The sequence below is a fragment of the Myxocyprinus asiaticus genome, chromosome 46 (assembly GCF_019703515.2).
Source record: "Myxocyprinus asiaticus isolate MX2 ecotype Aquarium Trade chromosome 46, UBuf_Myxa_2, whole genome shotgun sequence".
NCBI lineage: Eukaryota > Metazoa > Chordata > Actinopteri > Cypriniformes > Catostomidae > Myxocyprinus > Myxocyprinus asiaticus.
In genome coordinates, this window is record NC_059389.1 from 4,295,889 (window position 1) to 4,315,612 (window position 19,724).

The following is a 19,724-nucleotide window of genomic DNA, read 5'->3' on the forward strand; positions in this document are numbered from 1 at the left end:
ATGCTATTTCACTATGAGCTAAGTCCAAACTAATTGCTGAACCTCGCTGCTATTTTTAATGCCATGAGAATATAACATGCACAGTGATATACATATTAAATAATGCACATTAAGACAAAACACCATAAGAAGACTTTCAAAAACAGAACAGGGTTATGTGTGCAGTACCAAGGGTTCATGAACTGCAACTATATAAAGTATATAATTTATGGGTGTGTATCAGCTGCAAGTCCAATGTCAGTGTTTGCCAGTTGATTAGCACCATCAACACGCTGGATTGAGCAGCTGCATCGACTGACAAAAATGTCTTCTCATTGGTCAGTATGTTTTCATCGCAGTCCGAAAAACAAATCTGAACACTGTAAAAAAAAACCTTCAGACTGTCGGACTCGGTATGAAAAGCGGCTCAACTATTACATTACTCAACTATTTGAGTAATGTTTCTCTTGTGGATCTTGCGAGTAACGTTATTTAGCAACACGTTACCGTCAAACTATTTGAGTAATGGTTATCTTGCAGATCTTGCGAGTAACTCTGTTTGCTACATGCTAACATCAAACTCTATTGGAATTATTTGAGTCTCATTTATCTTGTGGATCTTGCGAGTAATGCTATTTAGCAACACGTTAACATCAAACTATTGGAATTATTTGAGTCTCGTTTCTCTTGTGGATCTTGCGAGTAATGCTATTTAGCAACACGCTAACGTCAAACTATTGGAATTATTTGAGTCTCGTTTCTCTTGTGGATCTTGCGAATAACGCTATTTAGCAACATGCTAACGTCAAACTATTTGAGTCATGTTTCTCTTTCGGAACTTGCGAGTAATGCTATTTCGCTACATGTTAACGTCAAACTGTTTGAGTAATGTTTCTCTTGTGGATTTTGCGAATAACGCTATTTAGCAACACGTTAACATCAAACTATTTGAGTAATGTTTCTCTTTCGAATCTTGTGAGTAACGCTATTTAGCAACATGTTAACGTCAAATTATTTGAGTAATGTTTCTCTTGTGGATTTTGCGAATAACGCTATTTAGCAACACGTTAACATCAAACTATTTGAGTAATGTTTCTCTTTCGAATCTTGTGAGTAACGCTATTTAGCAACATGTTAACGTCAAACTATTTGAGTAATGTTTCTCTTGCAGATCTCACGAGTAACGCCGTTTCGCTACATGCTAATGTCAAACTCTATTGGAATTATTTGAGTCTCATTTTTCTTGTGGATCTTGCAAGTAATGCTAGTTAGCATCACATTAAAGTCAAACTGTTGGAATTATTTGAGTCTCATTTCTCTTGTGGATCTTGTGAGTAAATCTATTTAGCAACATGTTAATGTCAAACTATTAGAATTATTTGAGTTACGTTTCTCCTGCGGTTCTTGCAGTGCTGTTTAGCAAAATGTTAACGTCAAACTCTATTGGAATAATGAGTTTAATTTCGGATCTTGCGAGTAATGCTACAGGCTAACGTCAAACTCTTGTTTCTCTTGACGATCTTGTTAAGCTGTTTTGCAACACGTAAACTTTGAACTAGTGGAATCAATTAAGAATCACATCTCTCCTACACTGTTAACACTGTTTTGTAGCACTATTATGCATTAATACTGAAAAGTGTCAATAAAATAGTTCAATTTAATAAAAACTTTATATATTTACATAATATTGTATGAATACTACTATATTGTATCAATACTGCAAAGTATCCATAAAAATAGCTGTCTACTTTAGTTGACTATTTCAACCAATATTTTGTATGCTATAACACCAAACTCTATTGGAATCAATTTAAAGTCGTGTCTTTCTTTCGGTTCTCATGGGTTCGCATGCCATGCAGAGTTGCTGCCTACGAAGAGTGTTCCAAATCAGTCATTTATAAGGTTTAATTTCAGTTGCTGCCTATGGCAGTAAACAGGAAGTTCTCTCATTACGACATGAAAGAGAGAGCTGTGCACTGCTACATCTGAATCTTCCACCCCAGAGCCTGTGGCAAAGCCACGCTGGGCTGGGTATTACCCAAAATGCAGTGTTGACTGGCTAAAGTGCAGAAAGTGGTCTGTGGCGCTCAAGCACTTGCTGTGGGTTGGTCAAACATGTAATGCATCTCTCCGTACTTGCACACACGTTACAACATGCCTAATGGCTCAAACTCCCATGGTTAATATTACCCTTAGCACACACAGATATATACACACACATGTATACGCACACACTCTGACAGATACCTCTTGTCCGGGGTGGTTTCTTGACTGGGCGGTACTTCCTGTAGGTCTGGCAGATTGGCAAAGTCATCCTGCTCAGCCAATCCAATCGCAAGAGAGAGAACAACCATTTTCCCTTCCCTTCACCAAGAAAACAACACATAAAACATAGAAAGAGGAGAAAGAGAGAGCAGTAAAGTGCAGAGAGAAAGGAGAGAATAAGAGGAAACAAACAGAATGAGAGACGGTTAGTAGGCAGCAGATATTATTCATTGAGTGTTGCGTTTGGATATCACCCCCATTCCTCCTACTGCAAGAATACGGCAGATATTGCATTTTGTTTTAGAACCGACGAATTGCTTAACTTGCATCTAAGCACAAGAATGTGTTTTACTCGCGTTCAGGTATGCTACTTTTTCTTAGAGCCTGACGAAAATTTGTGTAACGATTGGTGTGAATAATTTTGATGCTGGTAATTCCCATCGCTGCTTCTTGGTGTGAACATGCCTTTAAACACTCCACACAAACAGTGTCACCCATCACAATTTGATTTGCTGTCTATCTCAATATATTGTCCGAATCCTCTTGTTGCCACCTGTCTCCCTCTCTCCATCTTTTTAATGGTGTTTTCATCCTTCTCTCTCTCTCTCTCTCTCATCCCCCTCTCTCTGCAGCCTTAATTGAGGCCCGTTAGAGAGATCTGGACTAATTGCTTCTATTTGAGAGTGGAGTGTGTGTGAGGTGTCAGGACTGAGCTTCTGCTTTCTGGGTCACTGCTCACCCTCCATCTTCTCTCCCGTATTTCTTACATTCTTTATTTTCTCTCCCCTAACAAATCCTTGCATCTCTGAGCTTAAACTTCTCTCTAATATCCTGCTATTCTTACATCTTCAACAGTTTTTGAAAGCCATCGTCTCTCCATTCTCCCTCTCTTCTTATCTTAAAGGAATAGTTCAGTAATTGTCTTATTATTTACTCGCCACCATGTTATTCCAAACCTGTATTACAGTTATTTTTTTCAAGAATTCCCATAAAACAATTTTCCATGCAACGCAGCTTTCAAGCTCCAAAGAAGACCATAAAACACAATAAAAGTCATGACTTATGTGCTATATTCTGACTCTTCTGAAGCCATTCGATAGTTTTATGTGAGGAACTAACCGAAATGTAGTTATTAACGGAAAACCTTCCCCTCCACTGCAGCTCGCAAGTCTAATTCTTCATTCCACATATTTGAACTGGCGTTCAGTTTTTTAGTCATTTTGGGGTAAATTATATCAAACATGGTGCATCAAGTCTAGGCACCGTTTTTGAATCTGAACGCAAGCACAAATGAGATTTCAGAGCTTTAGTGGAGGGAAGATTATCAGTGAATAACTTCTTACATTTTGGCCTGTTCCTTACACGAGGCTATCAGAAGACTTAAAGCTGAAGTCAACTTCTTCGGTATTAAAATATTTTCTCATATCCCAGCTTAATATGCAGAGACAACTATAAGTAAGCCATTCATAGGTAAATTTTCTTGAAGTGTAAACACTGTGTCTGTGTGGCACTATGAAAATTCCTCTGTTTGTTTTGAGCGACCAGTCTGAAGAAACTCGACCAATGGCGTGAGTTGGGGGCGGGACTATCAGCTTGTTCGAACAACAGCAATAAACAATGTTTGTTTTTACCATTCCTTTGGTGACGCTAGTGGTGCAGAAATTACATACTTCAGCTTTAAAATCTAGTCAAGTCATATAGAGTACTTTTATGGTGCTGTATTTGTTATTTTGTTTGTTTTTTCTTGACGGCCCCAGTGGAAAAGAACTGCGTAAAGAACCTTAAAAATGTCAAACTTTTGTGTTCCACGGACAAAATAACAGCATTTATTTGGGGTTTGGAACAACACAAGTATGAGTACATTTTCAGAATTTTAATTTTTGAGTGAAATATTCCTATAAGTCCTAACCTCTTATCCTTTACACATTGTACATGGTATTAAAATCTCCCATCCTAAATTTACTTTCCTTCACTCTCTTCTCTTTAAATTGGTTTTAATACTCTTCTCTGGTTTTAATACACTTCTCATCCTACTTTTCTCTCTCTCTCTCTCTCGCTGTAAACCCATCCGTGTCTTCATATTCTCCTGAGTTTCCTTCCATTTTGGCACACTCCGGCTATTTTTACCTTTCAGAATTTAATGGCTGCAAAAAATAGATCCTGGTGCAACTACACACATATAACACACTCTTTGGCACTCGCACAAACACAACATACAGGATTCGTTATTGTCAAAGCAATAAAACGAGGTACTTTTCCGGTGAGAGCCGGACGAGATCTGTTCAGGGATGTTCACAGGACTGTTGCTGACCACTGATAACACACAACAACCCTCAATTACACCATTCTGCTTCCTCTCTCCCTCTCTCTCCCACCCTTTCTTGTTCTTTTTTTTCTGTGTCTCTATGTCAGGCCCAAGGCCATGCATGTGTTTCAATGACATCCCCTTTAAAGCAACTGAAATGAAACATTAAGTCCACCCAGCTTAAACTGAACAAAGGCATGTTCAGAATGGCATACTGCCTCTCTACTTGTACTATTTTATGCAGTATGTAGTATGTATATGCAGTATATGTTCTCATGGCCTTGACGTTTCTTGCGCAATACTCTACTAGCTGAGTTACAGAAACATTTACTGTGCACAGTATGCAAATAAAAAATACAAAAAAATTATGTGTGGATGTTTTCACATAGAGATTATGCTTAATCAAAAAGTTAGACCATAAATCAAATTTAGAATCAACTCAAACCACAAGTTGTATCGATACACTTGTGTGAAAAACAAATCGCTAATTCAGTCTTAATTAACTTAAAAAAATTGCTTCCTGTAAACACTCAATGCCTCAGGTCGCTGTCGTGTGACGTCATTACGTTGGCGCGTTCACGTGAGAATTCAGAAGTTCTTAGATGTTCTCGCGTACTTCACGCGAGAGTTAGATCAATTCAAACAGTTTCAGAGAGCAGGCGGGAGTGCCAATTTAAAGTTAAAAACGTTGTAATTAGCGATTTGTTTTTCACACAAGTGTGTCGCTTAACTTCAGAAGACATTACTTGATCGGCTGGAGTCGTGTGGATTACTTTGATGCTGACTAAATATGCTTTTTGGACCGTCAAAAATTGGTGTCCATTCACTTGCATTGGAGGAAGCTAAAAACCTGGGATACGTTCCTAAAAATCTTAAATCCTGTTCTGATGAAGAAAGAAGGTCATATACATCTTGGATGGCCTGAGGGCGAGTAAATTATCAGCCAATTTTCATTTTTGGGTGAACTATTCCTTTAATCATTGAACAAAATGGATAACCGAGAGAATGGTAAATAGCAGAACAGAAATGCAGTCACAGGAAGAAGAACATGTATCAAATAAATGCAGTGCATCTGAAATATGAGGATGTAAAGATCGCATGGCACAGGTTTCACTGCCGTAACGGCATTCATAGAAAATTTTCTGCAGCCTTTGAGGGGAAAGTCATTTTCAAGCCTTTAGTAAAAAGCTGTTGACCTAGCAGCGTGTGAAGACACCTAGCTATTTGTCAATGAATAGCTGCGTTTAAATGTGAAAATTACAGCTCTTCTCTCGCACCGACCCCATTCTGAAAGTGTCTATTCTAATTCAATTAAATGCGTCACAACAGAGTCAAATGTCGCATACACAGAACAGAGACAGGTTTACAAATTCAACCATGTTACATCACTTGAGAACCATAAAATCCATCAATCACGGTGATTTGCAGTTTGTTTGCGTGTGGATAATCTTAGGAAATTAGATGATGTAACAGTCGTGTTAATTGTCATTTGAGCTATGACCTGACCCCCCTCTTCTACAGGTCATGCAGTAGCAGGCGGAGAGATTTACAGAGACTGAGTTAAGTGCTATTATCTAAAAGCAACCAGAGCACCTATTGAAGACCTGTGGCCTCTGTCATCCTGTTGTTATGTTCCGCACCCGGTTGATAGTCTGCAGTCCTGTGCGCTCAATAACTCATGCAATTCTCCGAGTTCTGAGGCTTTGTTTTTAAGCCACCCTCTCAAGTAAACGGCCTCGTTTAGAAATAAGTGTAAAAACAACTGGAGGAAGACACATAGTAAATGACTAAAGGAATGGTTCACATTTACTCACCTTCATGTCGCTCCAAACCTGCATGACTTGGAACACAAAAGGAGATGTTTTGAAGATTCTACAAGCTGCTCTTTTCTGTACAATGAAAGCATATAGCGATTTATTGGGACTCCAGAAAGAAATCAAGAGTACCATAGAAGAACCATAAATTTAGTCCATACATCTCGTGTGCTACATTGAAAGAAAGACTAGTAAGATTTACATAATTTTTATTTAGCAAGTTTTTGCACACCGTTTTTCTAAGCAAATCTTAATGGTAAGAAAATTAAGTAAAATCTACTTAAATTCATGACATAATGATTAAAACGAGTGGGTAAATTTAATAAACATTTCAGTTAATACAGTAACTTTTGCTTACAATCTAATGTACTTAAACGAATAACATTTAAATAACATTTTATAAAAACATTTCACATTTTGAACTTTCCTTATAAACACGTTTAATCATGTACCACATGACATATAAAATCCTTCCACAAGAAAGCGCAATGCATGTAGTATATGAGACAACATCACCTTGCATTACTGGTAACAGCAATAAGATGAACACGGTGCACAAAACACCATAACGGTAACAATCAACAGATTAAAAAAAAAAAATGTTTTAATCATGAACAGGTAATTTTGAGTAGAAAATGTATTTCAGACTTCACAAAACAAGAAGTTACCAAACGTAACAACAAAATCAACAATAAAAACGGTGTAAATAATCTTGCAAACAGTGAAACCATACAAGCTCATTAATTATTTAAGCCCGGTGCATGCTGGGAGCACCAGCTTCAAAAAGTTACGTAAAATGTACTTATTTTATTTACTTGTGAAACTCATAAAATTAGCGAATAAATATGACAAGGTTTTCTACTTTAGGATTGATACATGAGGTCGACCGATAGTGGATTTTGCCGATACCGATAACTAAGGTGGTGGGAAAGGCCAATAACTGATTGATCGGCTGATATTTTTTAAATGTAATTATAGAATGTAAAAAAACATTTACAAATTCTTATTCTTTATTATGGCGGGCAAAGACGAAGAGTTCAAAATGAATAAAATTCCAGACGCACTTTTTTGTTCAACAAAAATCCTAATAATAACTAGAAAAATGTAAGATTTGGTACATAACGCAGGACTTTTAAGTATAAACAAGCCCGAAACACACCGAGGACTCTTATTTTTAAATGAGTAAATTATGAAAAAACTATCGGCAACTATCGACAGATTTTTGCCGATAACCGATAGTTCCAAAAAGCAACTATCGGCACCGATTAATCGGTAAAACTGATATATCGATCTACCTCTAACTGATACATGATGAAGCATTGTAAAGATAACAAGCAGTCATTAATAATGTTTACTTTTAAGCTAGAGCACTGATTGTTACATGTTTGAATTGAGTACAAATGTAGAATATACTTAATATTTTCAGGTTCATGCTTTAACTTATTCAATGTAGAAAGTAGTTTATCTTTTCTGCTATATTTACTTCACTACAAAATGTTTTTTTTTTTCAGTATACATTCTAAAGCTGTACGAAAGTAATTTCAAGGTTTTTCCTGCATTGAAAATGTTCCGGCTGCCGGCCAAACTAAATTTCAGTGTGTATAAACGTGCGATTGAAGCCTGATTTCATGTGTCGCGTGAGCCACCACACAGAATCACTTGCGCAATCTTGATATCGCGGCACAAACCACAAAACTTATGCGACCCATTTTAATTTAAGACTTTAAAGAACTATGGTGCAATTCAAACCTCTCAAATGGCTAGTCAACCTAGTCATTCTAAACAGTAATACTATTGTTAGTACTGTATGATAAATATTGTGTGAAAAATTATGTAAACTTTAGACCTTTTTCACAGACTGTGATGACGCGTTTCTGCCTTATTTAGCAGCGTAAATCTTTTAAATATTGTTAAATATTGAGTGTAAATTTAAAACATTATGCTTTGTGTTATATTACCCTGGAATTAGTTTTAAAAAATGAATTACCACAGCTGCGAGGGGGTTTCTATTACAGCTGCTGAGAGAGTGACAGTACATTTGGCATCTTGCATTATTTTTTCCTCTTCTGGAAAGTCGTTCAAACATAATAGTGGATTTTTCTTTTGGTCTTGTAGCAAATGGGTAAGTGAAAATAATATTTGCTGTGATCTCCCATTCACCGCTGTCGGAGTTTACCCTGCAAACGTTTACTTCCGCGTTTCAAAACCAGGAGCGTGAAAAAGGTCTGTTATGTAAAAAAAAGAAAAAAGATTGTGCTCGTTGATGACCTTTTACCATGCACCACCAAAGACCATTTTTGACCCAGGACAAACCCTGTATTTGTGAGGAACAGAGCGAAATATAAGTCGTTATTCACTCCACCAAAGCTCTTAAATCTCATTTGCGCATGCCATACGCATTTGGTTCTTGCATGTATCGTAACCGAACGGGTCGTGACAAGTTTGAACATGTGCATGTGCTAATGAGATTTGAAAGCTGTGACAGAGGGGAAGATTTTCATCAAATTAAGACTTAAATTTTGGTCTGTTTCTAACACAAAACAATCACACAAAGCTAATAGTGCACGAGTCGTATGGACTACTTTTATGGTACTTTTTGATCAAAACACTTTTTCACAGTAGCAAGAAAGTCATATGGGTTTGGAACAACATGACAATGAATAAATTATGACAGAATTTGAAGTTTTAAAATTTCCTTTAACACAAAGGAGAGTCAAACAAGCATGTGCAGTGTTATCATCAACATATTACTGTTTTTTTTTTCAACAATAACAAAAACAGAATATATGTTTTTGTCATTTTGCACATTACCGTCAACTAATATATACATGCCATTTTAGTCAGAGTAAAATTTTTTCACATTAATAAATATGACATTATAAAATATTGACTAAATATAAATTATAAAAAATAAAAAAAAAGCTGCATAAAAATGAACCCTGAACACATGCAAACATTCATGAACATACACACACACTCAAACACACGCAAGTGCTAACACACACATGCATAATGCACATCCTGTTACCACATCTCCAGCAGTCCTCTAGGCTCCCAAAGTGTGGCACATTTAAACCAGCTGAGACAGGCAGTACAAGAGGCAATATTCAGCTGCGATCAAACCCATATACTGTGATACAGCAGATCAGTGCAGAACACTGAGGGAGGGGGGTGATATCCCGCTGCGGGGCTGAAATATAGTGTGACAGACAGAACGAGGGTCTGACAGAGGCTGGAGATAGATGAGTGAGGAAAGAGACAGAGGTGCAGGAAACAGACACGAGGACAGAGCAAGAAGAGGCACGCAGAACATTTTCAGATTTAGTATGTTGTAAGAGCTCTATTATTAGCATGGACTGAAATGGCTGGGCTAGTGTTCAGAAATAGGAGAAAGATGCGATACTGGGCCTGTGCAACTTGAGATATTTCACTAATAATGCATAGATTTAAATGCTTTTGGAGGCACTTAAAGCAATAGTTTACCCTAAAATGAAAATTATGTCATCATTTGCAAGATGTTACAAACCGCATGACCTTCTTTCTTTGGTGTAACTCATGATTGTTGACTTGACGTTGCTCTTTTCCAGACAATACTTACAATTGAAGTGAATTGGGCCAGTACATTAACATTAAAATACACAAGTTTCAAGGATAGCCATAGCTTTACAAGTTGTAAATATTATACATTAACATGTTTTTAGTGTAATATATCGCTTACTAACCATTTCTGTGTAAAGTTATATTCAATATTATAACACAAAATCATGTAAACATAAATAATGTTTGCGTCTAGTAGCTATACTTTTGAAACTCTCTGTATTTTAATGGAACATTTCTTTAAAGCAGACAGGAAGATCTTTAGTGAACAGCGACTTAAATTTTGGCCTGTACCTCACACAGATCTATCATGTAGCTTAAGAAGATTTGGAATATAGCGCATGAGTCAAACAAACTACTTTTATGATATTATGATGTCACATCTTTTGTCATTTTTGGAGTTTGACACACCATAGTCACTGTACACTTTAACTGATGGAAGTAAGCAACGTCAGGGTTACATTAAACTTCTCATTTTATATTTCACAGAAAAAGAAAGTCATACAGGTTTGGTGCGACATGAGGGGAGAGTAAACGATAGCAGAATTTTGGGGTAAACTAAAGTAAGCACAAGTTAACCTCAATCAACAGCATTTGTGGCATAATGTTGATTACCACAAAAATGTATTTCGACTCGTCCCTCGTTAATATTAAAAAACAAGCAAAAATAGACAAACTATACCCCACACAGGAAGTGACTTACAGGAAGGATTTCACGTCCAGGCCTCGTTTCTTCACCTGACCCATCATGTGATCCACGCTGCCAGGGTTCCCTCTTATGGCCCGTGCCCCGGCACCTCCCGACCTATAGCGTGAAGCTCCTCCACCTGCCGGACTGCCCCTGGAAGTGCGTGAGCCAGCTCCGCCCCCAGCCCCGCCCCCTGGCCCAGCGCCCCCACCCCCTTCCGCACTATTCCCTGGCTGGGTGTGCAGCTGACCCAAACTCTGGGAGATGGGCGGTCTGCTGGCCAAATTTGGAGCTGGAGCATGGATCAATGGCTGCTGGAGGCTCTGCTGGCGTAGCAATGTCCGGGGCCGCGCCATCAGCCCCGAGGAAGGGAAATGGTCCATGGTCGCGGTCGAGGAGAGGCCGTGGTCGGCCAAACTTTGCGGGCAGAGCAGGAGGGTAGGCAGGGAGCGAGAAGAGGATGGGTGAGAGTGACAGAGGGAGGGGCGAGGGAGTAGGAGTAGCGAAGGCGGGACCAGAACAAAAGGGCGTGGCGAGGTAGAGGAATGGCGAGGAGAGTGTTTGGAGGAAGATTTGGATGAGGGAGGAGAAGGTGTAGGAGATGGAGAAGGGCATGGAGGCAGAGGCGAGGACAAGTTGAAAGAAAAGAGAGAATTGGTTGAGAAGAGGAGAGGCGAAAATTGAGAGGAAGAGGAGGTGAGATTCAAAGACGGATGGGGGCAGAATGGAACAGCCAGAGATGAACAGGACAACGGAAAGAAATCATTGAAAAGGATATCGTCAGATGGAGAAGGGGAAGGGGGAGGGGAAACAGGCGGAGCCGGACGAGATGTGGGCGGGGAGAGGAGGAGAAGCAGAAAAAAGGAGACAAGCATCAGACAAAGACAGTAGCCACCGTAACACAGGTAGCAGAAGACACTGTGGCCGCCCTGGTCTGTATGCGTCTGCAGATGTGCGTATCCATTCACAGTCCGAGCGAGACTGCCTTGCGCGGACGGCGAGCGGTGAGCGTGCGTGTGTGCCTGGGAGGCGTGTTTGCTGCCTGCCGCTGTGCGTGACTGACTGGATCGCGACGTGTGTCCAGAACGACTAGAACGACGCGGTGTGTGTGGCTTAAGTCGTCCGCCACTGGTTCTTCCAGGAGACTGTTTTTTGGTCTGCTGAGAGCCTCCCATCTCTCGAGTGTCCTTCGATTCTACATTCGTCTACTCATCCCTCTCCGTTCTTTTGTGTCTTAACTTTGCTTGCCTTTAAGTGATACCACGGCCCCCTGTGTTCCTTCAACAGCCAACCAAGTACGTCGTCTTCATCCGTCATTCTTTTATCCTCCCCTCCCTCCCTTCGCAATTACATCTTTCTCTCTCATTAGCCTTGTTTCGCTCCTCCTGATCTCAAAACTGTGTCAAATCCACCTCTGAAACTTCATCTTGAGTTTTGCCTGAGCTGCTAGCATGACTCACACCAGTAAACATTTCCCCTGATATTCTTAAACCTTTTAAGCTTGTCGGATCCCAGAAGGCCAGTGTGAGTAAACATTTTTAATAAGTCATTATTTAGAGTAGCATTTCAAAAAATAAGTTTAATTACATCATTTTGCTCAAATCCTGACGTTTAAGTCAACACATGAAATGCCAATCACAACACTTTTTACTTTAGTAATGTGACAGATTTCAGTTGAATAGGATATTCAATTAGAAAAATAATAATTGTAGGGCAGGGCTTGATTTCATTGATCAGGAATCGATAGGATTGTGAAAAGTGAGTGTTTTTGGCTGTTGGCTATAGGCCGCACGGACATGGGTGATTCTCACGAAACCTTTCAAGGGAAAATATTCTGGTCATATTTAACCCCAAATCAATACAACAATGTAATTATATTTTGCATCAAGAGAATGAAGCCTTCAATTCAATACAAGTTAAGCTCAATCGACAGCATTTGTGGCATAATGTTGATTGCCACAAACATTAATTTCGACTTGTCCCTCCTTTTCTTTAAATAAGCAAATATCTGGGTTACAGTGAGGCACTTACAATGGAAGTGAATGTGGCCAATTTTTGGAGGGTTTAAGCACAGAAATTTGAAGCTTATAATTTTATAAAACCACTTACATTAATTCCTCTGTTAAATCTCATGAATTATTTTTGCTGTAAAGTTGTTTAAATGGTCTCGTTTTCAGTCGTTTTGGGGTTTTAGGATTTGTTGACATTACTATAACTTTATGCAGAAAAGATTAGTAAGTGATTTTATCACACTAAAATCATGTTTATATGCATATCCTTTATGTCTTGTGGTTATACTTGTGAAAAAGTGAGTATTTTAACATTAAATAATTGGCCCCATTGACTTCCATTGTAAGTGCTTCACTGTAACCCAGATTTTTGCTTTTTTAAAGAAAGGGAGGAACAAGTCAAAATGAAGTTTTGAAGTAATCAACATTATGCCACAAATGCTGTCGATTGAGCTTAACTTGTAATGAACCTGGAATATTCCTTTAATTTTAATAATATATCATCTTTTTAAGCTGCGGCAACGAGAATTGGAGTGTAAAATGTCATGAAAATAATTTCACAATGTAAAAAATCTTAATGGTCATAAAAATATGCAAAATATAATTTCTTATTTGTTTCTTTTGATTTTGGAGTGAAATAGAACCAGATCAGCTGAAAAAGAAAGACGTTTAAGAGGCGGAGCAAGTTTTTACATTTTATGAAAGAACACACCTTTTTCCCCTTTAGAATAATCATGCACAATAAGACCAGGAATGTCTATTAAGAAATTAAATGTGATCAGTTTTTGTTTTATGTTGACTTTAATGAGCTGAGCTAGCACTGGCACAACTGGTTGCTAGTTAAGGGCATCAGGAAGTTGCATGACTAACACCAGGAGGCATGAACAAGCATGGAGGAGAATGTTAGATATAGGCATGAAAGCGAGAGACAGAAAGAGACATTAAAAAAGGGGTGTGAGACAAACACAAGAGACAGACACATATAGCTGTCTGAAAATAGAATCCAATTACTGACGAAGAAAAACGGAGGGGGTGCTGAGAGAGAGAAAGAGAGAGAGAAGAACAAGGACTGGTGGCATGGATGGAGTGTGAGAAGAGAGATGTGAGACCGAGAGAGAATATGTGAGGTGGTGGAGGAAAGAAGGTGTTAGCTGGGGGTGTGAACAAAGCTTAAATCGAGCCTCTTGTGTGTTTGTATGCACGACACCCGTTAGGATGTCTTCCATTCAAGTCTACACACAGATACAGGATCGGTTTTACAGTTTGGTTATTTTGTTCGGTTATGTCATGTCTTTTATTTGGAAGTTTGGTTGCTTGTACATGTCATGTCTTTGTTTATTTTTTCCCTCCCTGATTGTTTACCAGTGTCTTGTTAATTGGTACTGTTTTAGTCAACATGAAATCAAAATTGACCCTAAGTACTTTCTTAAAGGTAAAAGGTCAGAATTTTTGCAGAGCCACAAAGCCATTGTTTACACTTTTCAGGGGGATCAAAATATTTATCGTTTTCTCTGCGTATTAAGCTGGGATAGGAGAAAATTCCTGTAATTATAAGATTCCGACTTGTAAAAAGTGTTCATGTGTCCGTAGATCTCTTTGAAGTTTACAAGTTGTAAACTCGGAATTCTATGAAAGTCGTGATTTGAGAGTCGTGAAATCATGTAAAAAGAACTAATATGGCAGCGGACTCATCGGTTAAAATTAGTGAAAATATATTTCTGTTTGATTATGCTATTGTTACTTGGAGTGCTTTCTTTGTTATTAAACACTTTGCAACAACATATGGAGAATTAACTCTATAGCGCCGCCTGTATCAAATTTGATATGCTATTTTCTAACGGCCGTTAGAACTCCTGTTGTCTGCAATGTACTAGATGTCTGCTGCCACTTGGTGCAAGTTTCCAGGCCTTTCTTGATGGAAAAATATTTGTAAAAACTTTCTAAAAACGTCCGCTTTTGGATTGCATGCACACGTGTTTTTTATGTGAAATCTTTGCTGATTTTAATAAAGTCAAAGTGACAGTAATGATTATATTGTTACTGATATTTTAAAACGAGTATTTGCTGAATATGAGCAACTTGTGCTTGGTTAAAAATTTGAATATTATTTTATTGAAAACGGCCATTGAAATCCATGTATCAAATATGATAAAAGGTTTTTGAGGTATATCTGCAAATTCTTGGTCTTATTGTGCATGATTCATCAGTGCATATTATTCCAAAGAATAAAGGTTTGTCTTTGTAATATATTATAACTTACTCCGCTTCTGAAACAACTTGCCTTATTGGATGATGTCACGAATCACTTACTTTTTAATGACTTTGCTCCAAACAGCTGGTTTCATTCTGGTAACACCCACTTTTCACAATCCAATTGACTCCCAATGGATAAAACCAAGACCGCCATACATTGCTTTTTCTTTTTGTATATTCTGGAAACGTAAGATTACTGAAGTAAAATAAGTTACGAACTGAGTTTCACTTTGACTGTACAGACCATTTCAATACAGTTTAAGGAAGTGACATCTTTTTGTTCCTTGAACATTTCCTGCCAGACGCAAACTCATAATGATGAGCCCCATGACCCATATTTTTGAGCCCCACACCTTTTAGACTTTCAAAGCTCTCACAGTGGATGGTAAAGTCTTCGAAGGTAATATGACATAGGGTTCATCACTTCTGGATGGAATGTACCCTCATTTAAAACAACAGTGGGAGGCGCTTCATTCAGTAACTTTAACATGATTAACGTTACCAACGTTAATACGATTGTCATAAAATGCCATTATTAAAATGTGGACCATGTTGTTCGGTGGCTGGATGCTCACTGGATGCCTGGAACTAATGGAAATTAAAGTGTTTAGATCTCCGAAAAAGCAACGACAAACAGACATATTAACCGCTTGAGTGTAGCAAGACGACTGCATGGATATCTCTAGTATGTGAACGAAATTTATGCCAACTATTTGTACGTTTGAGAGGTAGAGCTCCACAGAGGAAAGAAAGTCATAAAGGTTTGGAACAACATGAGGGTGAATAATTGATGACAGAATTTTCATGTTTGGGCGAACTATCCCTTTAAGTATTAAGCTAAAGAAATTCATGGATGAATCAGTGTTCCTACATGATTATAAAACCTTTTTGGAGAGACCGGTGTGTAAAACACGATAAATTAGCTTTTTATGCAAGCAAAGCATAGCATACATTTATATGTATTTGGTAACAACTGGACATCAGCAAAACAAATACTAGCATTGCAATTTCATCTTCTGAGTATCAGGGAATGGAATGCCTTCATTATTAAAAGTCAGACATACCAAGTAGTAATATCCCACATCTGACTTTAGATGGAACGCAGCAAGTCAGGTTTTGAAATCTTTGTTTATATAGAGCTGTTTTGTTACTTTACACTGAAAAAACAAACCTGGTTTTGTCTTTTCTCTTAAAACTAACCCAACTTGAACACACGGATGTTCTGCGTAACACAACTGACAAATACACATTACAGTTCCCTAAAATATTAAGCACATTTATGGGACGTTTAATGTATGAATATTTTGTGCTACACTCATTCACCCGCCGTTGATTAGGATGGACATTTGTTTAATATCCTCCAGCAATCTCTCATGTCTCTGAAATTACTTCTATTAAACTTTAACCATGAGCAGACGCTTTTGAAAAATCTATTATGAAAATAACTGTCTGAAATGCTGTTCTCTCCTTAAACGGACGGTTCAACCAAACATGAAATTTCTCTCATCATGTACTCACCCTGAAGTTTTTCCAAACTCATGGAACTTTCTGTATTGTGTGGAACACAGAAGTAGATGTTAGGCTGAATGTTAGTCACCATTTACTTTTATTGTATGAAACAAAATATGCAAAGAAAGTGAATAGTGACTGTGGCTAACACTGTGCATTTCCTTTTGTGCTCCAAGAAAGAAAGTCTTACGGGTTTGGAACATCATGAGGGTGAGTAAATGTCTTCATTTTCATTTTTGGACCAAACTATGCCTTTAAAAGCATGGCATTTGTCGTTGGAAAACATCTTATTTGTTAAATAGTGTGACAAACATATAATGTGTAGCCTGAGAAAATTAATAGGATAAACTTTGATTTCATATTGACTTTAAACTTAAATCAGTTTGTCCATTTATTGATTTATTTGCCAAGTAGCCCTGTAATAAACAGGTAATGTACAGTCAATGGTCATTATAACAAAATAAACCCCTTTATGGTGATACAAAACCCTATTAGGGGTTATTTAACAATAGTGACGGGATGACTGTAGACTATCCCTTATGTATTATATTTATCGGATGAATCAGGTGCATAATATCCACAGTTATGCAGCCTTTTGAGTCATTACTGTGGCTTTTATGTTTTATAATGGTCTAAAATGAGCTATTGTGAGTTACTAAGTGAGTCGGTGTTAAGACTCGTGCTATTAATAGACAGCAGGGCGGCCTGAAATCTCTGCAAATCACAGACCCACACAAAGTCATTTTTAACTTTCTTAAAAATCTCATACACACACAGCTCTCTCGATCGCTCTTTTATGTCCCCTGTGGGTTTGACTCACTTGCCGTTCTTGAAGTCTCCTGAATGTAGGCGGCTTTGTACTGTCTGCCACCTGCCGGCTTTAATGCTCCCCGTCACCATGCTCCTCATGCTGTCACTGCGCGACGGCCCCCCTCCGTCCCCCAATCCACCCCCCATTGCCCCTTTCTGGCCCCCGGGCACTGCCCCACTGACCAGGTCGGGACAGAAAGAAAGCAGTGGGAGAAAGAAAGAATGAAAGAGAGGACAAACATTGGGAGAAAAGAAATGGTTACAGGTTTGGATAAATAATATTTATCCAATTAGTCTGTTCGTTTGTGTGTTTAAACAGGCAAACCAAGCGTGTTTAGTACAGGGTTCCCACACTTTTTGACCAATTAATTTCCATGATCTTTTCAGTTAAATAGCTATTTACTGAACAGATATTATAATAAACACAACCAAAACTGAAGTATACTTTAATTTATAAGATCAATCTTGCTCTATAATTTATAAAACTTTTCCAGGCCTGAAAACAAAACTTTAAAATTCCCTAATATATCTAGGTTTTCCACGACTGTGGGAACCCTGCTTGTTCATGTACAGTGGGAAAAGGTCAGTAGGTTGGGTCCGTCAGTGTCTAGACGTGTCCTGTGACTACATAATATGCATGAACAACAACAGAATGTCCTGTGCCCTGGGGGTTTTAAAATGCAGTGCATTTTTTTTTGCTGTAAAGCTCTTAGAATAGCTTGACTTTTCTGGTAATACAACAAAAGTGCAGCTTAGCCTCTAGGGGGCCTACCAGAGCCTGTTTTCTTTGGCAGGAAACAGTGTGGTTTTTATCAGGTACTGCTCTAAAACTCCTCTCAGTAGGTGACGTATTCTCAGCTTAGTTTACATAAAAATGGATTTACAACAAGAATGATGCTTAAAATAGCCACATTGGCACCCCAATGATATTTTATGACATGCTTTACGTTACAGACACCCAAAAATATGTTTAAGATCTCATATATACACATGAAATATTTGAAAAGAATTATTTAAAAAAAAAAAATATTATCAATACTTAATAGTGTAATCGGTCACCAGTTTGCAAACCTTGTGAAAGTCATCATGCAGTTGTCAAGGGATTCAAGTAACACAGCTGCAGGGTTCAAACACTCACAATACAACAAGAACACAACAAAATAACAGCAAAAAAAAAGGCTTTGACGTAATGAGACTGGCAGCCGCAGATTGGCACCAAACCAGGTGAGAAAATGTGTTCTCATTTGACCTCTCCACTTCAAGACTTCATAAGGAAAAAATATCATGGCAGGTTGGGGTGGAGTAACCCAAAAATTTTTTACTCACCCTCATGTCATTCCAACCTCTCTCTTCCATGAAACACAAAAGGAGGTGTTAGGCAGAATGTCCGAGCTTCTTTTTCTATACAATGAAAGTGAATTGTGATTCATCCTTCTAAGCTCAAAAAAGGACAAAATGCACAATAAAGAACCATTAAAGTAGAGGGCAAAACTCGTGTATTGTATTTCAAGCCTTCTGAAGCCATATAATAGCTTCAGAATAGCTTAACAGACCAAAATTTAATTTGTTATGATAATTTTTCCCTTTGCCAAAGCTCTGAAATCTCAATTGTGCTTGTGTTCAAATCCAAAACTTACATCTTAGGATGTGTCGTGCCAGATTTGACATCATCAACGGCCAAAAATATTGGTTCTTGTGTGTCACATGAAGAGTTCAAAAAATGTGGCTACTATAAGAGTTTAGAGCTACATTCTGCTCAAGATCTCATTTTGTGTTTCATGGAAGAAAGAAAATAGTACTGGGGCTGAAAAACATGCCGGTGAGTAAGTGTTTTATTTTGGGGTGAACTATTCCTTTAACTTGTGAAGAACAAATGTCACACAGGAATAAACAATCAGACTAAATAAAGGCAACCTAAATTGATCGGGCTTGCAATCCAGCACACTATGAAGATCTGTCATGGACACATATATTCTCTTACAAAACATCCCTTTCAACTCTGCCTCTAGTGCTGGAGTTGAGGTTATATAGTCTAATTAAAGGTTAAATACTGCAAACACTTCAATGGTTTTGTATTCTGACTTTGCTACATGTGCAACAAAAACTGTCTGTTGCAAGAGACACAGCAAATCAATAGTTTGCTTTCACCATCGGTTTTGCTGTAATCTACGGCTTTCGTCTGAAATAGGAGAGCTTATCGGGCAGCAGTCTGCATATACCCCGCATCTTTTTAATCTGACAGGTTTGATAGCCCCACGAGGACACTATTAAAGACCACTGGCCTCTAGACTGATCGGTGTGCTCATTTGAGAGAGAAGAAAATTGAATCACCTGAGCCACCGCGGCTAACATGTTTATTTCATTTTTAATTTTCTAGACAGGCCAGTCCATCTGGATCCCTCTGTACTTCTGGACCGAAAGCCAATGTGTTGGATTTGATGGACAAAAGTGTTTAAAGACCCCATGGAATGGCTTGACAAGCACAATTAACTGTC

General features: G+C 38.2%; 1 protein-coding gene across 1 annotated transcript in view; it reads right to left on the reverse strand.

The window, feature by feature from the left end:
* syt7a (synaptotagmin VIIa) overlaps window positions 1-19,724 on the reverse strand; it is a 144,293-nt gene that overhangs the window by 25,843 nt on the left and 98,726 nt on the right. Inside the window, exons 5-7 of the mRNA XM_051689313.1 lie at window positions 17,240-17,407; window positions 10,664-11,065; window positions 2,227-2,343 (exon numbers count right to left, since the gene is read on the reverse strand). Coding sequence (XP_051545273.1) covers window positions 2,227-2,343; window positions 10,664-11,065; window positions 17,240-17,407 — 687 coding nt within the window. The remainder of the gene's footprint in view (window positions 1-2,226; window positions 2,344-10,663; window positions 11,066-17,239; window positions 17,408-19,724) is intronic.